Here is a 20,395-nt window from a genome sequence, read left to right on the forward strand (position 1 = left end):
TAAGAGTTAGGACTCAAGAGTATTGCCAGAACTGACATACTCCTTGAATTCGCCATCAAAATTCACTTTAATTGGTAATATCACTGGCTGTTTCAGAAAAGGATTTATCTGGCACAAAATCTTAAGCTCACATTAATTTGTTCTATATAATAATGTTTTCTAGTTATATCTTTCCTGTTTTGCAAGGTCATTTACCTTTTCATAAAAATAACTTAATTGTTGGTAATCTAGCATGCTTCCAATTCAAGCATGTGAAGACAAATTCATTTTCATTCAAGTTAACACAGGTGTAAGAAAGTGAATTTGGCCACTACAGTTCCTTGTTTGTTGTTTGTTAGCTAATGCATGGCATGATGGTGGGTAACTACTGCATTATTTGGAAGCTGCAGAGGCCTGGATCTGAAGGTAAGCAGTATACAGAAGCAACTTCCCCTAAAAGCACACAAAGAAACTTACTTCCAGCTCCATTTTGACCACCATTCTGACTGGAAAAACAAAAACAACAGATGTTTTAGAGAAAATACTAGTTATTTGAACAAACAAGCAAACAAACAAACAATATAACACATCATGATTACCTCCTGCTTCAATTGTTCTTAGTTCTAAACCTCTTGGCTTTGGTACTCGTTTGTACTACTGGCTGTGCACTACAAATTTTGTGCTGAAAGCTCAGGCACAGGCTTGTATGTACTGTGGGGGCTGCAACTGAACGTGCCACTTCTGTTTTTCTGCCTGCAGAAAGTGCACTGACTTCTAACAGTCAAAAAGAAGGTGCACTCTCAGTAATGCTAAAGAAAGTATGTCATCTAATTAATAAGTGAATTAGCTCTTAGATGAGGGGAGATTAACTTTTTGCAGAGTTAGGTAAAAGAATTTAGGAAAATTTGCTCTGTTTTTGTCTTTGGAAATAGTTCATTACAAAATAGATGGAAAAATGTTTTCAAATGTCATTCACAATAATTCACAGTGGAATACGTCAGAGTTATCAATGGCCTCTTTAGTTAATATAAAAAGGAAAGGGACACAGCATTTGCAGAGATCAAAGCAAATTTAAAGTTACAGATAGGTGCACATTTTCATATCTGCAGCATACTTAAATCTAATTGTTACTAATTGATACTATTGGAAATTTATGGCATTTTCACTTAATTTCAAGGAGGTGCAAACCATTGTCTAGAGCTGTTAACTAATTATGTATACAGAAAGGATTTTTTATTGCTGCTGATGTCATTAAACTGAAGAACAAAATATGGTTTATTATTACAGGATAATTCGAGTTGAAATAGATCTTAGGATGTCATGTAGCTCAATTGGATGGAAATTATAACCTGACTGAACATACCAGAGTGCATCCACACCCTTTAGATTCACACCTTATGAGGCAATTTTCATGGGATTAAATAGTAAGCCAACAAACTTATTGCTCAACTTCTTTTAATAGGTGATGCTTTAAACCTCTGACTGCATGTTTCTAGAATTTCAAGGATTCTGTATTAGTGTGATGTTCTAACTGTAACTGAAAAGAACCTGATGGGCTCAAAGTTGCTCAGATTACTTCCAAGTCAAAGTCTTATTTAAACTTATACATCAAAGTGAGATTTTTCTTAAACTCTTGTGCCAGGATCTACCGAGATACAGTAGCCCTAGTCATTTACTAATTTTGGAATATTAATAATGCTCCTGATAATGAGATAATTCTATTTGGTAAAGAGGCTTTTTTTAGTGTGGCATTCTTACAGTGGTTTAAAAACATGTTGATGCACTTGAGACATTCCAACAATTCATGCTCATGAACTGAACAGAATGCTATTAATCACTAGAGAAGATAAAAATGTCAAAATAAACTTAAAGGATTTAATGAAGATGAGCCATTCATTCAGCCATGCAGGTTCATTTATCTATTACTTCAATATGCAACAATGTAAGTATTCTTGTCTGCTTTTGAAATTGAGAAATTTGAGGAATTTGAAGAAGGACTGAGGTAGCTGATTGTAAGACTTGACATAGTGGAATGGGTTGGACGGAGAAACTTCTGTGATGGAAGTACCTAAAACTTTGAGTATCTAAGCCCCAGAATAACTCAAATAACTCTTCTGACTACCATTACTATGATATGAGACCAATGCACATTGAGGGAAATTGATACTGAGCAACCTGCAAAAATATCAGATGCAAAGCCATATTAGTTACCTAAAGAATGCCAACCCAAAGGCAGATCTTCAAAGTGCTGCTTTTGGAGCTCATGAGGCAGTTCTAGCAGCTGAGGATCATCTGTGACCCAGCCAGACAGCTGTGGTCATTTTAATCCAGCCAAGTCTCTAACCTAAGGTGCTGGAAGCACTAAAACCAGATATAACAACTGAGTGTTACATGACAGTAGTCCTACATACTGAAATCCTCCATGCTTATACACAGACCTCTTATCTGAATTCCAGTGTATGTGATTCTGCACAGGCTGGAGAATGAGCACTGGTTTTTTCATGCGACAGACACAGACTCTCATATTAAAGCCAGGTAACAGAGTTACTACATTCATTCTGGGCTATGTGATAGCGCCAGCTCCTGTCACAAGATCGTAAATATACTACCTTGCCAGCAAATTTGGCATCATCTGGAGATGGCCATTTCCTAGATGCAGATATCTTTGACATTAAAAGCATGGCACACTGAAGTAGAGAGGCTGTGATGGAGCGCTGCATTTGCAAATGCATGGGGACTGTTTAACTGTAGAACTTGATCTAGGGGAAGATGACCTTGCTCATGACAGAGGAGTTGGAACTAGATTATCATTCAAGGTTCTGTTTTGCAATTCTATTTTTTTAACAAAAATTTTAAAAACATGTAGCTCATACCCATATCAGGGAAAAAAAAAAAAGGAAGAGAGGTAGTAAGGCTTATCATTTGAGAGCAATGACAGTGATAAAAAGTTCTCCAACATAGTGACTGCTTCTGGAGTCTTTCATTCTTACATATTAGAAAAGGTAGTATATGACTTCAGGAAACAGAGCAAGGAATGAGAAGGAGGTTTTATGTTTTGTTTCTTTCGAGTTGTGATGGTACACTATGGACAGCAAGGATTACTCCTGAGGATGAGTGCTTATAGATAGTGAACCACTGAGTCCATTCTTATTCTTTTGACTACTAAATGAATAGTTTGGTCACATGTTTGTGATATAAATAATTGTTGTTTTTTTTTTTTATGAAAACAGTCTACTTGGTAGTAGTAAAACTTCTCCTGTTTAGTCTGGCTGAGATGATTCCTTTTAATGTGTTCCTTATACATACCTGCTAATACTGTCCTGCTCTCCAACATCATCATATACTTCTTGGTCAATCTCTGGTTGTTTCACAACAGCTTGTTGCTTTGTTTTTAAAGAATCATAATCAATTTCCACTACAGTTGTTTTAATGTATCCATCTAAATAAATGAAACCATGTTAATTACAGAGTTTTAAAGCCTGCAGTAAAAAGAACGTTTTAACAGAAGATACAGAATCACTGATTATGTTATATTGGATCATCTTTGAAAACATTCAGAGAAATGTGTCATTCTATCTGCCTACATATGTACAAATCTCTTCAGCTTGTGTCAAGTTAACTTCATCTTTGCTTCTTGGCTACAGCCTAAGAATTTCTTTAGCAGGCTCCAAAAAGAGAGCTGGTACATGCTCCCTATCAGTTGACCCTGGGTCCACTGCAATCTTTTAGCATGTTTAAGGACAGTCCATGACAAAGGTTCCAACATGATATAAGGAAGGAGAGACACTTTGTCCAGTTGTACATACTCAAACTCATAATGAAATTGTCATTTCAGTCTCCTCAAAATTTAAAGCAATGCTTTTAATAACTTTCACTGATTTTAATGACTTCCACTTGTGGATCATCTTTTAATATCTTTGCTACACCTCAGGAGCCAGACAATCAGTCCTTCATCATAGTCATGGGTCCATTGAATTTATTAATACAAGCAGAAAAATGTTTTATATTTCAGACAAAAAAAAAAAAAAAAAAGAAATCAGTGGAAAAAAAACACTTAAAATAAGATCTTCTATTCTCTGCTTCTAATTTAGGTACATCCATTTTATTTCTCTTAGAACAATTTGAAAAAGCCAACATCATTACTTGCATGGAGCCAAATTCTGATGTTATTTTGAAAGATGATATTGAATTACCTCTCAACAGGTCCTTGAAGATCCAAGTGTATGCCTAGAATAGTTCCTAACTTCTTGTAGTGCCTGCTGATGCTACATTATGTTGTACAGTAACTTGCTGCTATGTACTGAGACCTGCATGCCGGGTAAGGACAGCAGGGCTCATGGTAGTAATTACTGCTTTGATGATCAGTGGCTCAGTCTTGTTAAGGTGACTCTTTTGGTGAAATGCTGCATGCACACACATGTTCCCTGTTCTGTAGTGAAAACATTCAGGAGCGCAGTGAAGAAGCAGAACTTACAACATCCTTTTATCCTGCCCAGCCACTTTCCTTCTGGGTTGTCTGTTAGACGAATGATTTCAATTTGATCCCCCTGCTTGACAGTCAGTTCATTCTTTCCTCCCTTGCTGTCAACACAAGCCCGTGCCTGATGAAGGACTTGGATGGGTCCTGTTAACTGCGGAGAAAAAAAGCAACAAAAGAAGTCACAGATGTAGAAAAATGCAGTTCTTTCCCGAACATTCACACAAAAGATAAAATAACTATCATGATGATTATTTGTTTCACTGGCATTTAAAATACTGTAGGCAAATACAAAGACATCACCCCTACTTCCAACTTATGAACTACAGTTAAAACTGAGTGTTAAAAGAGAAGGCAACCAGACAGTAAAAAACAGCTGAGTGAGTGGCAGAAGCACAGTGACAGAGGACTAAAATCAACCTGTGGAACTGTTTCTCACAGAACAGATTTGTATTTGATTCTACTGGGCAGCTCCGTGTAGTTACAGCAGAATTACTGATACGAAGAAACCTCCAGTAAGATTAAGAAAGTCTTCCACATAAGTTATGTGCAGAAAGTTATGCTTTATAAGTGATCCTACAAGCACCTTAAAGTGTTGATCACTCAGTTTGGTAGAATTCAGGAGTCTCTTTATGTATGCTGAGAGGAAACTTGTTTGGATTTTAACTTCTGTGGCTTTACCCTGTCAGTAGTGTTGCAGTAGGGTTTGGCTGGTAACAACTATAGGCTATCTTAGGAAAATCTATTCCTATATGAAGTAGATATGTGGCTAACCCCCGAGAAACATCAGCTAAACCACTATTAACTATTAATATTTTCCTTTAATATTTTCCTTTAATATTTGCTCTTTGACTCATATCAGTCTTTTGTCACCAGTGCAAGGCCATGATGTGGGAGAATCACTATGGCTTCACTGTGTACAGTGCATAATAGAAAGGGAGGAAAATAAATCCACCTACTATGTACAATGAAACCAAAAGCAACAGAGTAGGAACATCACAAATAAGCATCAATTAAAAGAAAATGATTGGCAATTTTGTAAACTGTGGGAGCGTGCTGACCACCGGCTCCATAAAAATGACAGAAAGCAGAACTACCTCATAACTCAGATCCTAGGCTCTGACAGTAACCATAGCTCCCATACAAATGTACCATACTCCCTTCCTTAGGCTGGAAGTCCCTTTGAGATGGGGACCAAGACAAGGGCAATGTGATGCTATTTAGTGCTGAAATCTCTTAGAGGCTCAATATGGTTGTGTCTAGCTTGAGTTAAGCAAACAGTAAGAAGTATATGGTCCCCAGTTTCACTTTTATAAAGGACTTTTGGTGCTATTCAGTGAAGGAAAATTATTTTAAACTAAGAAGTAAAGAGAAATGCTTTTATGGCTTTTTTTCTTTTCATAAGTAGAACATAAGGGAATTTAATGAAAACAGCATAAACACTGAAAAAACATCTTTGCCTTCAGTACAGAGTCTGAAATCAGGCGTATGCCAAACATGAAAGGGTAGATGAAAACTGTACTCAGGATTTATCCAGGTGCTTGACCTACCTAGCACAACAAATACAGATCTCAGCTGTCTGCAAACTATTTTGAACTCAGCAATGTTAATTAATGAATCTTAGATGTCTTTGCCCAGTTTACAAAACAAAGTGCTTACTTTGAACTTCTTCCTTATTTCCTGCTCTTTCTTTTCTTTTTCCTTTTGTTCTTTCTTTTCTTGATCCAATCTTTTCTTTTCTTCCTTTTCCGACTTCTTCTCTTTTTCCTTTGATGTTCTAGAATTAAGAGCAATGCAAATCTCAATAGAGGTTTCTTACCCAATGTCAAAAAACAGCTACATGTGACAGAAGACTACTTCTCCCAGTGAAACCAAAGATGCAAATTCTAAACCCAAATGCGGTTGCAAAAAATTGAAGAAGCAGCCCTCTCATACCACATACATAATTTAAAGTAGCTGTTTATCAAGAGGACAGTGTAGCAGAAAGGAAGGCCAGCTCTGCAGGTGCATGTCCAAACATCTCTGAACTGATTTTGGTAAGGAGGCTTGGAAACTGGCAGCAACATAGATGCCAAATACATATCCAGGCTATCAGTGGTTCACAAAACCCAAACCGAAGCCTGAACTAAAATGCAGTGCACTGTAAGTGTGCCTAATACACCAGGGTTCATTGCCTGTGATGCCTTGCATGCTGGATGGTACTAAGAGGTGGGGATGTAAGTAGGACTATAGTTAAAGCCTTGCAGGTTGCTGCCAGAAGATTGGCTGGAAGAGCTATGCTCTGCAGACCCTACAGAACCAATTGAGTGAGGCTCCCTCTTGCTTTATCAATACTTTTGCTGAATTGATGTGTTCAAATTAAAAAATAAAATTAAAAAGAAAGATCTATAAATAAAAATACTAAGTGAATGAGCAGTACTTCTTTTGGCTATATTGCTTCAAAACTAACTATCTTCAAAGGGAACCCAACAAGAAATTACTGCTGAAAGTCATTATACTTCTGAAATGATATTCTGGTGTAGGAACTTTAGAATCTTGTTTATTCTGAAGGAATTAGAATGTTTCTTTACATTCTGGCATATAATGAATCCCATATATTTAGCCATTAGTGCAATGAGACACTCCTCAGAATGAAGGGCTAAAGGGTGAGCAGAGCTCTGATTTCAGCTCTACAGAAATGCCAGGAGTCTTGGGCCATGAGAGTTGTAAATCCAGCCAAATGAAAGAAATTCATTTATGTACATTTATATACAAAGAGCAGCTAAAACAAAAGGATCTCCCTGGTACAATAATATTGAGGGGCCTGACTTTACTTTTGCTCCTAAGCTGTAATTCGAAATAGTGATTCGTACACGTTCATTAGATCAGAAATCAGACTTTCCTGTTACCTAGCTCACAGTAATCACATTTTTTTATTACAGAATTTTTTTTCACCCCAGGGCATATAAGATATAAGTTGGAAAAAAACTGTGAACAATCTGACTTTCTCTAAGTGAAATGAATGAATCCAATAATGCTTGGCAGCTATTGCACTGGAATCACACTATTGTGCCAGATGAAGCACCCTTTGTAGGAAGCTTTTGCTAATAAAGATACAATAGGCTACAGGGTTTAAAATTAATACCTGATGTCATTTATGTCCTCGTACATCTCGCTATCACTTCCTTGGTCCTGTAAGACAAAAATCATTTTCAGTGGCTAAGATACATCTGGAAAGAAGAAAATGCACCTGTTATATGAACTTCATATGGACTATATAAAAACATTTACAGCAAGATGTAAATTCAGATGTTCTCAAGTCTAGTTACTACATTTTCAGACTCATTCTTTTTTCTTTTTTTTTTTTTTTTTTTCTCCTGACTTTATATTTGTGATATCCCAGTTAGAAAGCCCTGAATTGTTACTATTACAGTAACAGTAGCACAATGCTTCATCAAAAGTGGCTGTTTTAATTGCAATGCTAGTCCTGGAAAGCCTTTATCTGCAGTGATTACTGCACTGCCATGATGAAAGTGGCACGGTTAATAGCAGCAACTAATATCCCAGTCTGGAATGCTTGGGATCAAAATGGAAGACAGATTAGGTACTTGAATACATCCAGACAAACCTGTGCTTAACTGATGCAAGTCATTCACTACCAAAATAGAACAGGGCCCTTGTTTCTGGGAAAGCTCAGTAAGATTAAATGTCAGAAGAAATAAAAGGTTTTTTTTACACTCTTTTTTTGTTAAACACTCTTTTCTTAAAAAATAAAAACCAAGTACTGGTGTCAAGCCAGCTTTGATAATTAGCTCCAGGTTGCTCTGCTTACACAGTTTTATTTATGCCCTTCATAATAAGTACTTCTACAGTTTATTGTCAATATGGCTGGATTAGCTCCACAACTAATTTTCTAATTAATTGGAAGTAACTTGCAGTAAAATGAATAAATTTATCAGGGAGGATAATGCTTACCCCATCTTTATTTCCAGGACCTGTTTAACAACAACAACAAAAAAAAAAAAAAAAAAAAAAACCAACATAGGATATTATTTTTTTGTTGTACGAAAGCAATCCACCCTAGAGTTAACTCTTCACAGACTGCTGAAACATAAGTGGCATTAACTGGAAATAAATGTAGACTCTTGCTTTCAATTAGGATCTGAGAGTGAAAAAAACAGAGGTTTTCAAGGTATTTTTTCTTGTACTTTGTAAAGTAGAAATACCTGCCATAAACATTTTATTTCACCTGCTGTTTTCTAAAAAATAGCATATTTCACTACATTTTTAGAAGTGAAAAATTTGTTTTCAAGATTCTTCAGTGACACTAATATACCTATGCAATTTTTATGCAAAAATGTCTACTTACACGAGAAAATCAACGTTAAAAAAAGACAAATCAGTGTGAGCAGACCACATAAAACTTTCTTGCACCAGCCCTGCAGCTGAATAGGGGGTGCAAAGGTTTTCCTGTTAAGCCAGTGTCTGCCCTGGGCTGCAGGAGAAGGAAATCTGAATCCACCATTTCCTCCTCCCTGCACAGGTAAGCTAGGTAAGCAAAGAGCTTGGGCTCAGATGCTGCTCCAGCACCCACACTGCTGTACAGCACAGATGGCCATCATGCTAAAGGACGCATATTGTGCCTGGCACAGACTGATGCCTCCAGAGCAGAGATCAGAAGGCAGTCTGAAATTCTTTGTGTTGCAATCTGCTTGCTTCTCTGGCTGCTCCTGATACAACACAGCCACTCACTGCCTCTTACAGAAGGCAGATCAGAAAGAAAAAACACTAAAAGCACAATGAATATATTATTATTTTCTTAATCAAGTATAAAACAATGCCTGTTTCACCAGGGCACACAGCTTTGGCTCTGAACGAACTGCATTCATTTGGGTTCTGATTTTCAAATCTGGTAATTTGCTGTCCCAGTACATTTAACAGAACAACAAAATAAAAACGGAGTAGGGGAAGAGAGTGGAATAGAGATATTTAAAGCAGTTCTTGTGAGTATGTCATATTAATTGTAAAACAGCTATATGAGAAAAACTTCTTCACTCATAAAACTGCAGTACCAGCATAATCACTTACACGAATCATTCACAAACACATTAAGATAAATATGTCTTTGCTTCTCTTATAAATGCAATTTACTTACAGCTTCATATAGCTGTTATTAATTAGAACTTACCCATCCTACCCTGTAAAAGAAATTCAACGTCATCATAATTTTCTTCAGTGTCTGGATTTCTGTAAATAAGAAAAAGGGAACATGTGAAAGCTATAAAGATGATTTTATGATTGTATTTTCATATAACTATTTTTTTCTGGTGCTTTCTTCAATTATTTTACAGAAAGGCAGGGCACTCTGTTAAGCCTCATACGTTCCTTAAGTACTCGTGCAATTCCCTAAGCTGCTCTTCCTGCGATTCGGTTTCTCACACAAGGGACACCTTGATCCGGAGTATGAATGGAGAAAATGAGCTGAAGGCACCCAGATACCATGGAGATGGGTGCGGTATGAGAAATGCAGTAGGCAGATGGGCTGACCCAACCGAGTGTGTTGGTCATCTTAATCACGCTCACAGGTGAGGGCTTCTCACACAACGTACAAGCAGAATGCCAGATGTTTTGCACAACGTTAAATATAGCTCCACAAATTGCTCCCTGACTTGTATGGCAAGTGCAAACAAGGGACGGGAGAAACCACATCGTAAGGGTGGGCCGGGTACAAGGGCTCTGGTGTTGGATCTAAAAGTGCTGTCAAACCGAGAGAAGTAAGAAACTGAAAATTTAGCCGGCAATTACATTGGAGATCTCTAACTTTTGAACACTTTATAATAGTCGAATGAGGACTATCGACCCGAGCATTCATTCATCAGAGAGGCGTCACGGGAGCGAGGAGGGGAAAACGAGAACCCCCTAACAAACACCGAGCGGGGCCGCCGCCGCCAGGGGGGGACGCAGTGCGGCTCCCGGGTGCAGCAGAGCCTAGGGCGCTGCCGGGCGCTCCCGGCTCCCCATCTATCTCCCCGTCTGCTCTTTGAAGCCAGCTGCTGGCAGGAGGAGAGCTCGATATTATCCTCGGCTTGTTTCCGGTCACTTTGCACGCCGTAAAGAAGTGCTCTCTCCTCGTCGCTGCTGTAGGTTTCCCGATTAGCTGGCGGCTTTTCGAAGAAGGGCGAAGTAAGACCGAGGCGTAACAGAGGCTTCTAATATTATCGCGGGCGGCCAGGCTGCGTTCCGTCGTGCGGTTTCACACCCACCGCTGAGCTCGGTTCCTCGCGCTTGCACGGGGGGGTGTCAGCTAAGACAGACTGACCCTTCTGACTCTTTCCCTCCGGAAAGATGCGCTTGCGTCGGCTTGCGTTATTGACTCGGCCGACTTTCTGCAAGCAGACGAAATGTACCCCTCTTTGGAGTACAAAAGCCAGCAGGGTGTCTGTCTGCTCCCTCCCCTACCGCCTTAGCAAGGGGCAGAGAAAGCGTTCTTACAGATAACGCTATATGGGGAAACAACTAAATGCACAGAGAATAGAAACTTTTCCGTACAGGGAGGGACAGGGTAACATGAGCAAAATGCCCAGAAAACTGGAAAACCATCTTCAGCTGCTATTACATGAACAAATAGGCAGAAATAGGAGAGAAGACAAAGGACCTCGGATGTTAAGCTCACTTACATTGTTTCAGAGCTGGGCTTGACATTTCTGGGTGGCAGGCTGGGAGCTGCAGGGGTGTGCAGGGATGGGTGAGAGGCTGGTGGAGGAGGTGGTGCAGGTGGGGAGGCTGCTGCTGGGGAAGGGGCCATTTGTTTAAACCCTTCATTCTTAGGTCCTGAAAAGCAAGCAAACAAAATAATAATAATAATAATAATAATAATAATAATAATAATAATAATAATAATAATAAACAAAACAGAACAGACTAAATTAACCAAGCAAACAGCTCAAGAAGCATAGAAAATGGAAACCTTCTGCCTAGAAGAATTTAATGCCTACAACAGTCCTTGAAAATGTTTTTGCAAACATATGAATAAGATACTAAAACATCAGTTTGTCCAATGTATAAGCTGTTGTGCTCTTGAATTATCATTCATTCTACAGTGCGCCTGCAATGATCAGTGCCACAGAAGCAGTGATGCAGTCTTGCTGGAGTTTTCCTTGCTCAGAAACAAAGTTTAAAGGGAAAGGATGAGAAATGAAAAGACTTTTTGGTATCAATTAAAAGCTGTACAGAACTCTGTACAGCTTGAAGTAGGTTTGTAATGTCAGCTATAGAAGATAGGATCTAGTTTTTTAACTGGCAAGCCTATTCTAGAAAAGATGCAATGTGGGAAGTTACACCCTCAACAAACAGGTGTAGTCTTAAAAACAAGATGATGCAGTGCAGGAGAAACACAGAAGCCATAATTATGAGTAGACTGCACTGTGTACTGCACTGAATGTGTGCTCCACACAGAGGCTGCAACCAAAACTGTTCTAACTGTTGCTTTGAGAGTTCACATTCAGAGAAGTTACTGACACATATTCAAATAAAATCACTGCCTGGATGCCATGATGTTAAGCACAGGATTATATTTTAACTAGCATTAGTGGATTAAAAGCTACCCAGAAGGAATTCTTCCCAGCTGTATGGAGCAAAGTCCAGCAAAATCTGAAAAAGAGAGGAGCAGGAGGAGAAAGGGTATTCACATGTCAGTTAAACCAACAACAATCAAAAAGAACCCTTTTGTCTTCTGGAGGTCCTCTTCAAGTTTACACCTGTGTAGTGAGATGAATATCTTGTCGTGAACAGAGTAATCTTCCAAATTGTTGGGAAAAAGAAGTGGCTTAAACACAAAGCAAGAAGTATTTAGTAGTGGTTAATATCCAGGCTGAAACTGTGTAAGACTACTGAAAGAGCTTTCCTTAGCTGTTTGGGAATTTGGGAATTTGAAATTCAATGGAAAAAGCTCTTGTACAGATTCTCTTTTTGTAAATTTATAAAATAGAATGTTTAATTTATCCATAACGCATGCACAAAAAAATTGTTAAGAATCCCATTACCTGTCTCTTTTGGGATGATGTCATTTTAACAATATCGTGAGACAGAATGAGGAGCCTGAAGCCTATTGTATTACAGAATAAAATGGTGGGCAATATAAATGTTCTGTGCTTCATTTCTCCACTTCAGATCATTGTTGGCGGCAGAAAACAGGAGTTATTCTTATCTCCTTGCATTAGTAGACATGAATGTGACAGGGTAGTTGCTATACTATGTTTATTTTACCTATTTTTGGTAACAAATACCAGAACAAACTGAATTTGTCATGTACCCATCTACAGTGCTGGCCAGCCATTTGCTGCTCATGTGTGCATGAACAGTACTTCTTCCTGATAACCTCCTAGGCTGTAACTGCTGTGAGTTTAGATAAGCTAAACGCGGCTTCTGCATGTTAACAGTTCTCAAAAAAATTATCTTCCATGGACTTGTGCAGTCTCTCCTTCTCCCCATGCAAGTGCACTGTAATGACAATATGCTGGCAAGAATCACAAAGTCTACATCAACCCATATTGGGAAGGGGCTGTTAGGACCACCTGACCCAGGCTCCCCTCCAAGCAGTCAGTAAGTAGCTCATGGCTTCTTGAAGCAATACCTGAACATACATATCAACAAAAGTAAATTTGATGAGATTAAAATGTGTGAGATCATAAAATTTTAATGCCGAAAGTGCAGTTTTCTTCAAAAGCCTAGCCCCAGAACAATGTGAAATAATACCGAGTACTGAAGAGACTGCAGCACTGATAACGTGCACCAGCTGGAAAGAGCCAAAGTGGGAATGATTAGAGATCTTGAAAAAGTGAATTCCTGAGACCTGAATGAATTGTGCTTATTTTGGTGAAGATGACAAGACTGAAGGAAAGCAAAAAAGCAAAAAAGAATACATAAAAGTCTCTGGCAAAGTAAAACAGTTCTTTTCAAAAAAATAAAAGATAAAAACAACAACAAAAATCACCCCCTGCTTCTCCATTTATACGGCAGAGAAGACAAGAAGTAATGAGCTTAAAGACCAGCACTAGCTATTAGGAAGCATTTTCTAGTTTTCCTGGTTTGGAACTGCAGGCAACCAAATATCAATCTAAGGAGAATTAGCAAAAAGATTTTTTTCTCAAAACTTTCTAATTGTACAAAGATTTCTTAAGGGTAGAACTCAAAAAAATTAGTGTTTTTGTCTCAAAATTGTTATGTATTAGACCTTGTCACATCACTGTCCTTTTTCAGCTGTCAAGTTGTTTATCCTCTGTCTTATCTAGATCTTTTTTTTACAAGGCACTGAACTACTTAATTTTCACTTCACTTTTATTTAATTGTCATTTTTCTGTTTGGAGTCTCTATTCATTGAGACTACCAGCAATAATCCCTTATTTCTCCAAAGTCCCTGATGAAGATTAATACAACTGACTGTTTAAGCATTTCTCTGCTGCTGGATCCTTTCAAGCGGATTCTAATCAGAGAATGAGGGCAGAAAGACTGTTTTCATAAAAGTGATGTTATTTGGTATTGATTATACTCTGAAATTTTTGTGTTTTAACTGTCAATCCCATATCAACTTTTCCACAGTGATACATCATGCTACAGTATTGCTTCACTGTGATTAGTTTGTAGGACTAAGTAATGATTCTGCTCAAGTTCCTGTGCATAGTACTCCTTCCACCCTCTCAAGAGCCAAATCAAAGCAAAAAGAAAAAATGTCAGGAAAGAACTCCATATGCATTTTAGATTAAACACCTTTTAATTCTTTTTAAGTATGAGGATTGAACAACCTATCTGTTTTTATCTATTTTCATTGCTTGAAGCTTAGATAAACTGAATAGTTATCATGGTAATGGAAACATAGCTTTTTCTGTTCTCTAACTGTTGAAGTGATTTAGAAGTGCAATTACCTACACCTACACAAACTGAGACTGCTCTGAGTATAAAATGCTTCAGTTCTAATACTGAAAATAATGGGATGAGTGAAATAGGAAGGCAACACTCAGTATGAAAAGGCTGTTAGGAGGCTTACAGAGACAAAGCTATATGATGTTTCAGTAGAAATTTATCTATCTATCTATCTATCTATCTATTTGTATTGGAGCAACTTAATTTTATCCCCTTCTCTCCCTGGTACTCCGAGGATTCAGAAAGGTTCTGTGCTGGTACAGGAACTGAAATCAGCTCTGGACAGTCAGTATGAGAGATTAAATCAAAACTGTCTCCTGGTTAAGGAGGCGCCTAAGGGAAGCCACAGAAAACAATGTGATGGACCATCACTGCATGACAGCTTTGATTACTAACACTACTTCCAAATGGCCTCTTCTCTGTTCTTTGCTTTTTCACATACCAGGAGGTGCTGAGAAAGCAGATAAAGAAACTGAAATTCTTGACAAAGAAATGAAAGACTGGATGAAATGGAATTAGTTCCTCAAGTCATGTGCAGCTGTAGAGAAGCTAAGAGAAGTTTGCCATAGAAACTTTCCATAAAAATAATTAAAAATTGCTGCTAATTGTGATTGATACTAAACTTTTAAAATCATCCTTACAGCTGTAGCACTCACAGCAGAACTGAGCACAGAACACTCTAAACTGTTCTCCTATGGGCTTGGGGAGCCTTTTCTAACCATTTCTGTATGTGCAGTTAGCAGAGGTCACCTGCATTCCTGCAGAACATTTGTATATCAGGAAATTCAGGACACTGAAGTTGTCTTGATGTAATGTATATACCTTGACCCTTGCCATTGCTGACTTGTGAAGGAGATAATGAAATATCTTCAGTAGCTAATACAACATCTAGAGACAGAACTCATCTTCGCTTTTCATCCAGGTATTCTGCATTATAATTTTAGTAAAAATCAGCCTGAGTATGATAGTTCTCAGTAACACCCATGCTTTACTGTGTGAATTCAAAGAGAAACTATAGAAAACAAACAAACAACAGCAACAACAAAAGCATGGAAACAAAATATAAACAGATAAACCCAATTCCTTGGCACCTCTGTACTCTGTGCAGTCACACACAAGTTTAAGGTTAGTAAAAAGGGATGATACCCTTTTTCTCCTTACTAAAAGTCATCCATGACTGCCTCAAAATGCTGCATTTCTCAGCCCTGAGATACTGACACCAGAAACACTTAGCAGACCTGGAGGAAAACCCCAGCAGCACCTGTATTCCTTACTGAAGGAAGACACACAATCACAACGAGCAGTGCTGAGATGAAACAGGAATCTGATGAGAGCCAGTGCTTCAGCAAGGACGTACTCTCCCCAGTCTTTTTCAGACTCGCAAGTTTTATGATATGGGCTTCAATGCTGACAAAGCTGAACTGGCACATTTCTATATATCCTCTTCCCTAAATATCAGGGTGTTTCATTGCTTGGATGAGAGGCTAGCAAACAAATGAGGAACAGTATCAAATTCTCAGCCTGAGCAGATCAGAAGCAGTCAAAGAAAAAAGCACAGTAAAGCACTCACAGCTGCAGTTCAGTTCCCATGTGTTGAAGGTACAAATTGCTGATAAGTTCAACCTGTGATTCCTTGGCACTAAGCTATTAAGTAGCAATGATGAAAAATAATAGTTTTGATAGTTGCCCATGAGGTAGGAAGCAATCCCATTCTGCACAGCTTCAGCTCTTCATATTTTTCTTGAACCTTGGCTGGATTGCAGCAACTATGAATGCCTGCTGAGACTGAAAAGGACCTCAGGAGGCTGTTTGGTCCAACCTCTGCTCAAGCAAGAAGAGTTGGAGCAGGATGCCCAGGATCACGTCCAGGCTGCTTTTGTAACCTTAACTGCAAGATCTGTGCATTACATGTAAGGTATTGGGCTACAGCATCTAGGCCTCCATCCAGAAATTTCTAACTGAAGAAAAACTGAAAAATAGAAACTGGATTTACAGATCACTGTAATTTCAAGCTCACTCTCATCTCACCTACTTCACCAAAAATGTATCAATAAACACATTATAGAAAAACCTGTTCCATAAGAAGTAGTTTTCTTGTATATAGAGGGGAAAAGCTGTTTCTTCATTTTGTATCCTAAAAACCAGACCATCTCTCTTTCTTTAGTCTATGGAAAGACCTCCTTCTTTATGATTCCTGATACAGTGTGCTACCAATGAGGAGTCACCCCTTTCTGGTTTTGTTAATGTAGAGAAAAACTAACAATAATCTGCTACTGTAAGGAAGGAGGTTTACAGGGTAAATGCCTGGAATTTCATACATCTAAATGATTTTTTTTTTTTTTTCCCATGAAAAAAAAGGACTTCTAAGATTTTCTAGGCAGTTACATTGCTGGTCAAAAGTTTTGCACTTTGAAGTAAACATTTGTTTTACAAAATAAAATTCTTTTGAGCTAATTTGCAGATGTGGTATTGTTTTTCAGTTTTACTGCAAAACGTGTCACCATTTCTACATACAAGATTGGGGAAGGCTTCTGGGTTTTACAGAGAATTTGCTGAGAACCTGCAGCAACATTTGCAGCAGCTGATCACCCACTTCCTACTTTATTCATAATTTGCAGAGAGCTGATCTCTGCTCTGCTTCCCTAACCTGCATATTGATTTAGATACAAGCCATTATTTCGTGTTTCATTATTACGCTCCTTTGGAGCTGCTGAAAGTAAACAGGCTATGCTTGCAAGATTTCTGAAGCTCAGTGCTTTTCATATGCTGTTATCAGACATGCTGTAACCGTACAGACATTGAGATTACAGGAGGCATTGCTCATGCCTGTAAAACAAAGACCACAAAATGGTTTTGATTTTGCCTTCCTTGAGTCCAGGTCCTACCTTAAGACATATTTCAATACAATCTTTATTTTTTTTCTTTTCTTCTCAGCTCTCCTGACTGTTCTTTATCTAAGACGATAAAAGTGGTTTCTCAGTATTATTCAGAGGAAGTTACCTCCCACAAAAGGGAAATTTTGGAGGAGGGAAATGAGGAAAATGAAGACTTAGCTCTGCTTAGCTCCTTCCGTTTTAAGAAAACATTGCTGATGTTTGCTCATACAGCATGGAAATCAGGATCTGAGCAGATAGATAGAAAATTTGTCTCTCTTTTCCACGTAGAACATCTCATTGATCTAAACTGGGAAATATTTTCATCGGTTAAGTGGTATTTCAGTGCCTTACATTCTCAAGATGGCACAGAGACCACAGATTGCATACCTTGACGACAGCATATCCCATTCTACTCTACGACAAGACTGTAGAAACAAACAGATGAGGGGTAAAAGAACACCAGAAAAATCTACAAATGAGGTTGCTATCTGAAAACATTCGACGTACAATCAGTTTTGAGCTGTATGGTGGCTAAATATGAGATTGAATATTCAGAATACTTTGAGCAGAGCTGACTGGCATGAGGGAAGTGATTTCAAACAGTTGATGTGTAACATGCAGAAGCATATCTAAAGTGGAACCAATATTAATTCCCCTTTGAACTGTAGGTAAAACTTTCAGTTGTTTGATGAACAAACCTTAATGATCATTATTATTACTTTTCTCAGTGAGAATTATTTATAAAACTGAGCCAATTATTTTTGTATTGTACGGGAAAAATATATGCAGGAGAAGAATAGAATAGAGATGGAGTAAATGCAAGATAGTAGTAGTTTAAAATTAATTAAACAAATGAATGAAGAGCTTGACAATTTCTTTGACTCGTCCAATGTAAAAAACAAGGACATCATGCAGAGCATACAGTTCTATTTAAAAAGTAACCTTAGAAGTGCAAACACTGATAGTCTATATGAAATGTCAGTTACATAAAAAATTCCCATGCTACAAAATCTTGCATTCAAATCAGGGGCTTTTTGATCATTTATCTTCCAGATCTGCGAACAAGGAACATCACTGTTCCAAATTTAAAATTTCAGGAAGGCTCAGTTTCAGGAGAAAACTGATAATATCAGATATGTTCATCGATAAAACAAATTCTTTAGGATAAAATTGTCAGCATACTGCTTAAAAAGCTTCCTAAGATCTTGATGTTTAAATTATATATTTCTTTCTATCAGTACTGAATAGTTTCTTTAGTATTTAATAATAAATAGCAAAGCATTCCATAATAACTAGCTATTTCCTATAAGAAGTATTCGGCTAACTAAAAGATCTTAATTATTTTCAGAAACTAGATATAAAGAACTTGATGAAAATGATCTTTAAAAAATGTATCAAATGATAAATGGAAGATTGAAGCATGAGAAGTTATTGTCTTTCAGAATAGAAGCTATATAAATAAAATTTTTTATGGCAATTTTAGTGGAAGTATGTATATAATTGTGTTTAATGAAGATAGCTGTATTCTTCTAGACCTGATTCAATCCTACAAGATGTTTGCTCTGGAAATTGAGAAAAAACTGTCTTGACTTTTCAAGTCAAAGTACATTTGCCAAAGTATACCATAAAAAACGTAAAATCTAAGCATTCAGTTTAGTCTTGATTTTTCTATGAACACTTCACAACTTGTGTGTGTGTGCATGCTTGAGAGTATATTTAATAAAAAGAAAACAGTTATTGCTTTCTAGTAAAAATTGACATTCCAGGTTAAAAAGATTTGTGCATGTCTTTAGAAGGACAAATATGAAATAATATGCATAAAGCTTTGTGCTGTGTTTATGTAGCGTGGTTTAGGTGGTGGTGGGTGAAGAGAGTGCAGTGGTGGCTTCTGTGAGAAGATTCCAGCCATTTCAAAAAGGGACTCACCATGGCCAAAGCTGAGCCCATCAGCAAAACTTGCGTCACTTCTGTGATAACATATTTAAGAAAAGGAAAAAAAAAACCCATCGCGTAGCAGCAGTGAAAGAGAGGACTGAGAAAAACATGAGAAGGGCCCTGCAGGCACCAAAGTTAATGCAGGAGTGCAGGAGGTGTTCCAGGCACTGAGCAGGGGTGACCATGAGGGAGTGGCAGTGACAAAGCATTGCAGACTGATCATAGCCCCCATTCCCCATCCCTACACTGCTTGGCATAGGGAAGTTATAATGAAGTCAGGAGTGAAATTGAATCTGGGAAGGCAGGGGTTGGGAAAGGTTTTTTTGTTTATTGTTTCTGTTTACTTTTTTCTCACCATCATACTCTATATTAACAATAAATTAAATCAGTCTTCCTCAAAGACTAGAATCGTAGAATTCTAGAATTGTAGAGTCATAGAATCACAGAGGTTGGGAAAACCATTAAGACCATGTAGTCCAACCATCAACCATGCCTGTGGTTGTCCTAAACTTTGTCACTGAGGGCCAGATCTACACTTTTCTTGAAAATCTCCAGGGACTCCGGTGACTCCACCATTTCCCTGGGCAGCCTGTTCCAATACTTCATCACTCTTTTAGAGAAGAAATTTTTCTTAATATTCAACCTGAACCTTTCCTAGTGCAACTTACAGCTATTACCTTTAGTCTTGATGTAAATTACATGGGAGAAGAAGCCAACCGTCACCTCACTGCAATCCTCTTTCAGGTAGTTGCAGGGTGATAAGGTTTCCTCTGAGATTCTGCTTCTCTAGAGTGAACAATGCCAGTTCAGCTGCTCCCCATAAAACTTGTGCTCCAAATCTTTCACCAGCTTTGCTACCACTTTTTGGACACACAGTCTTTCTTGTAGTGAAGGGCTCAAAACTGAACACAGTTCCCACAGTGTGGCCTCACTAGTGCCGAGTACAGCTGCTGCTAGTCTGACCCACTTTATGTCTGTTTCCTTTTTTAAAAAATTATTAATTTATTTATTTTCAGAAACAGGATTGTGGAAAAGCACGTGAAACCTCAGCTCTCCCTCCAAGGAATCCAAAAGTAGACAAATGATGGTAATCAGACCTGCGTCATCTACAGGAGAGTATTTCACTTCTACAGTGGAACTATGAAAGCTGGGAAAGTTGTTTTGGAAAACCATTTAGAACTCAGGAGTGTTCAGCAGTGCAGAAAATTGGATTTATTTTATAATATTTTTA

At 38.0% G+C, this 20,395-nt stretch overlaps 1 protein-coding gene across 5 annotated transcripts in view; it reads right to left on the reverse strand.

Annotated features, from left to right (window-relative positions):
• FYB1 (FYN binding protein 1) overlaps positions 1 to 20,395 on the reverse strand; it is a 63,350-nt gene that overhangs the window by 11,585 nt on the left and 31,370 nt on the right. For all 5 annotated transcript variants that reach the window (XM_048930746.1, XM_048930745.1, XM_048930749.1 and 2 more), the window contains exons 3-10: positions 11,113 to 11,266; positions 9,624 to 9,682; positions 8,411 to 8,430; positions 7,581 to 7,627; positions 6,116 to 6,233; positions 4,454 to 4,610; positions 3,286 to 3,418; positions 457 to 485 (exon numbers count right to left, since the gene is read on the reverse strand). In XM_048930746.1, the coding sequence (XP_048786703.1) occupies positions 457 to 485; positions 3,286 to 3,418; positions 4,454 to 4,610; positions 6,116 to 6,233; positions 7,581 to 7,627; positions 8,411 to 8,430; positions 9,624 to 9,682; positions 11,113 to 11,266 (717 nt within the window). The remainder of the gene's footprint in view (positions 1 to 456; positions 486 to 3,285; positions 3,419 to 4,453; positions 4,611 to 6,115; positions 6,234 to 7,580; positions 7,628 to 8,410; positions 8,431 to 9,623; positions 9,683 to 11,112; positions 11,267 to 20,395) is intronic.

This window comes from Lagopus muta, chromosome Z, assembly GCF_023343835.1.
Source record: "Lagopus muta isolate bLagMut1 chromosome Z, bLagMut1 primary, whole genome shotgun sequence".
NCBI lineage: Eukaryota > Metazoa > Chordata > Aves > Galliformes > Phasianidae > Lagopus > Lagopus muta.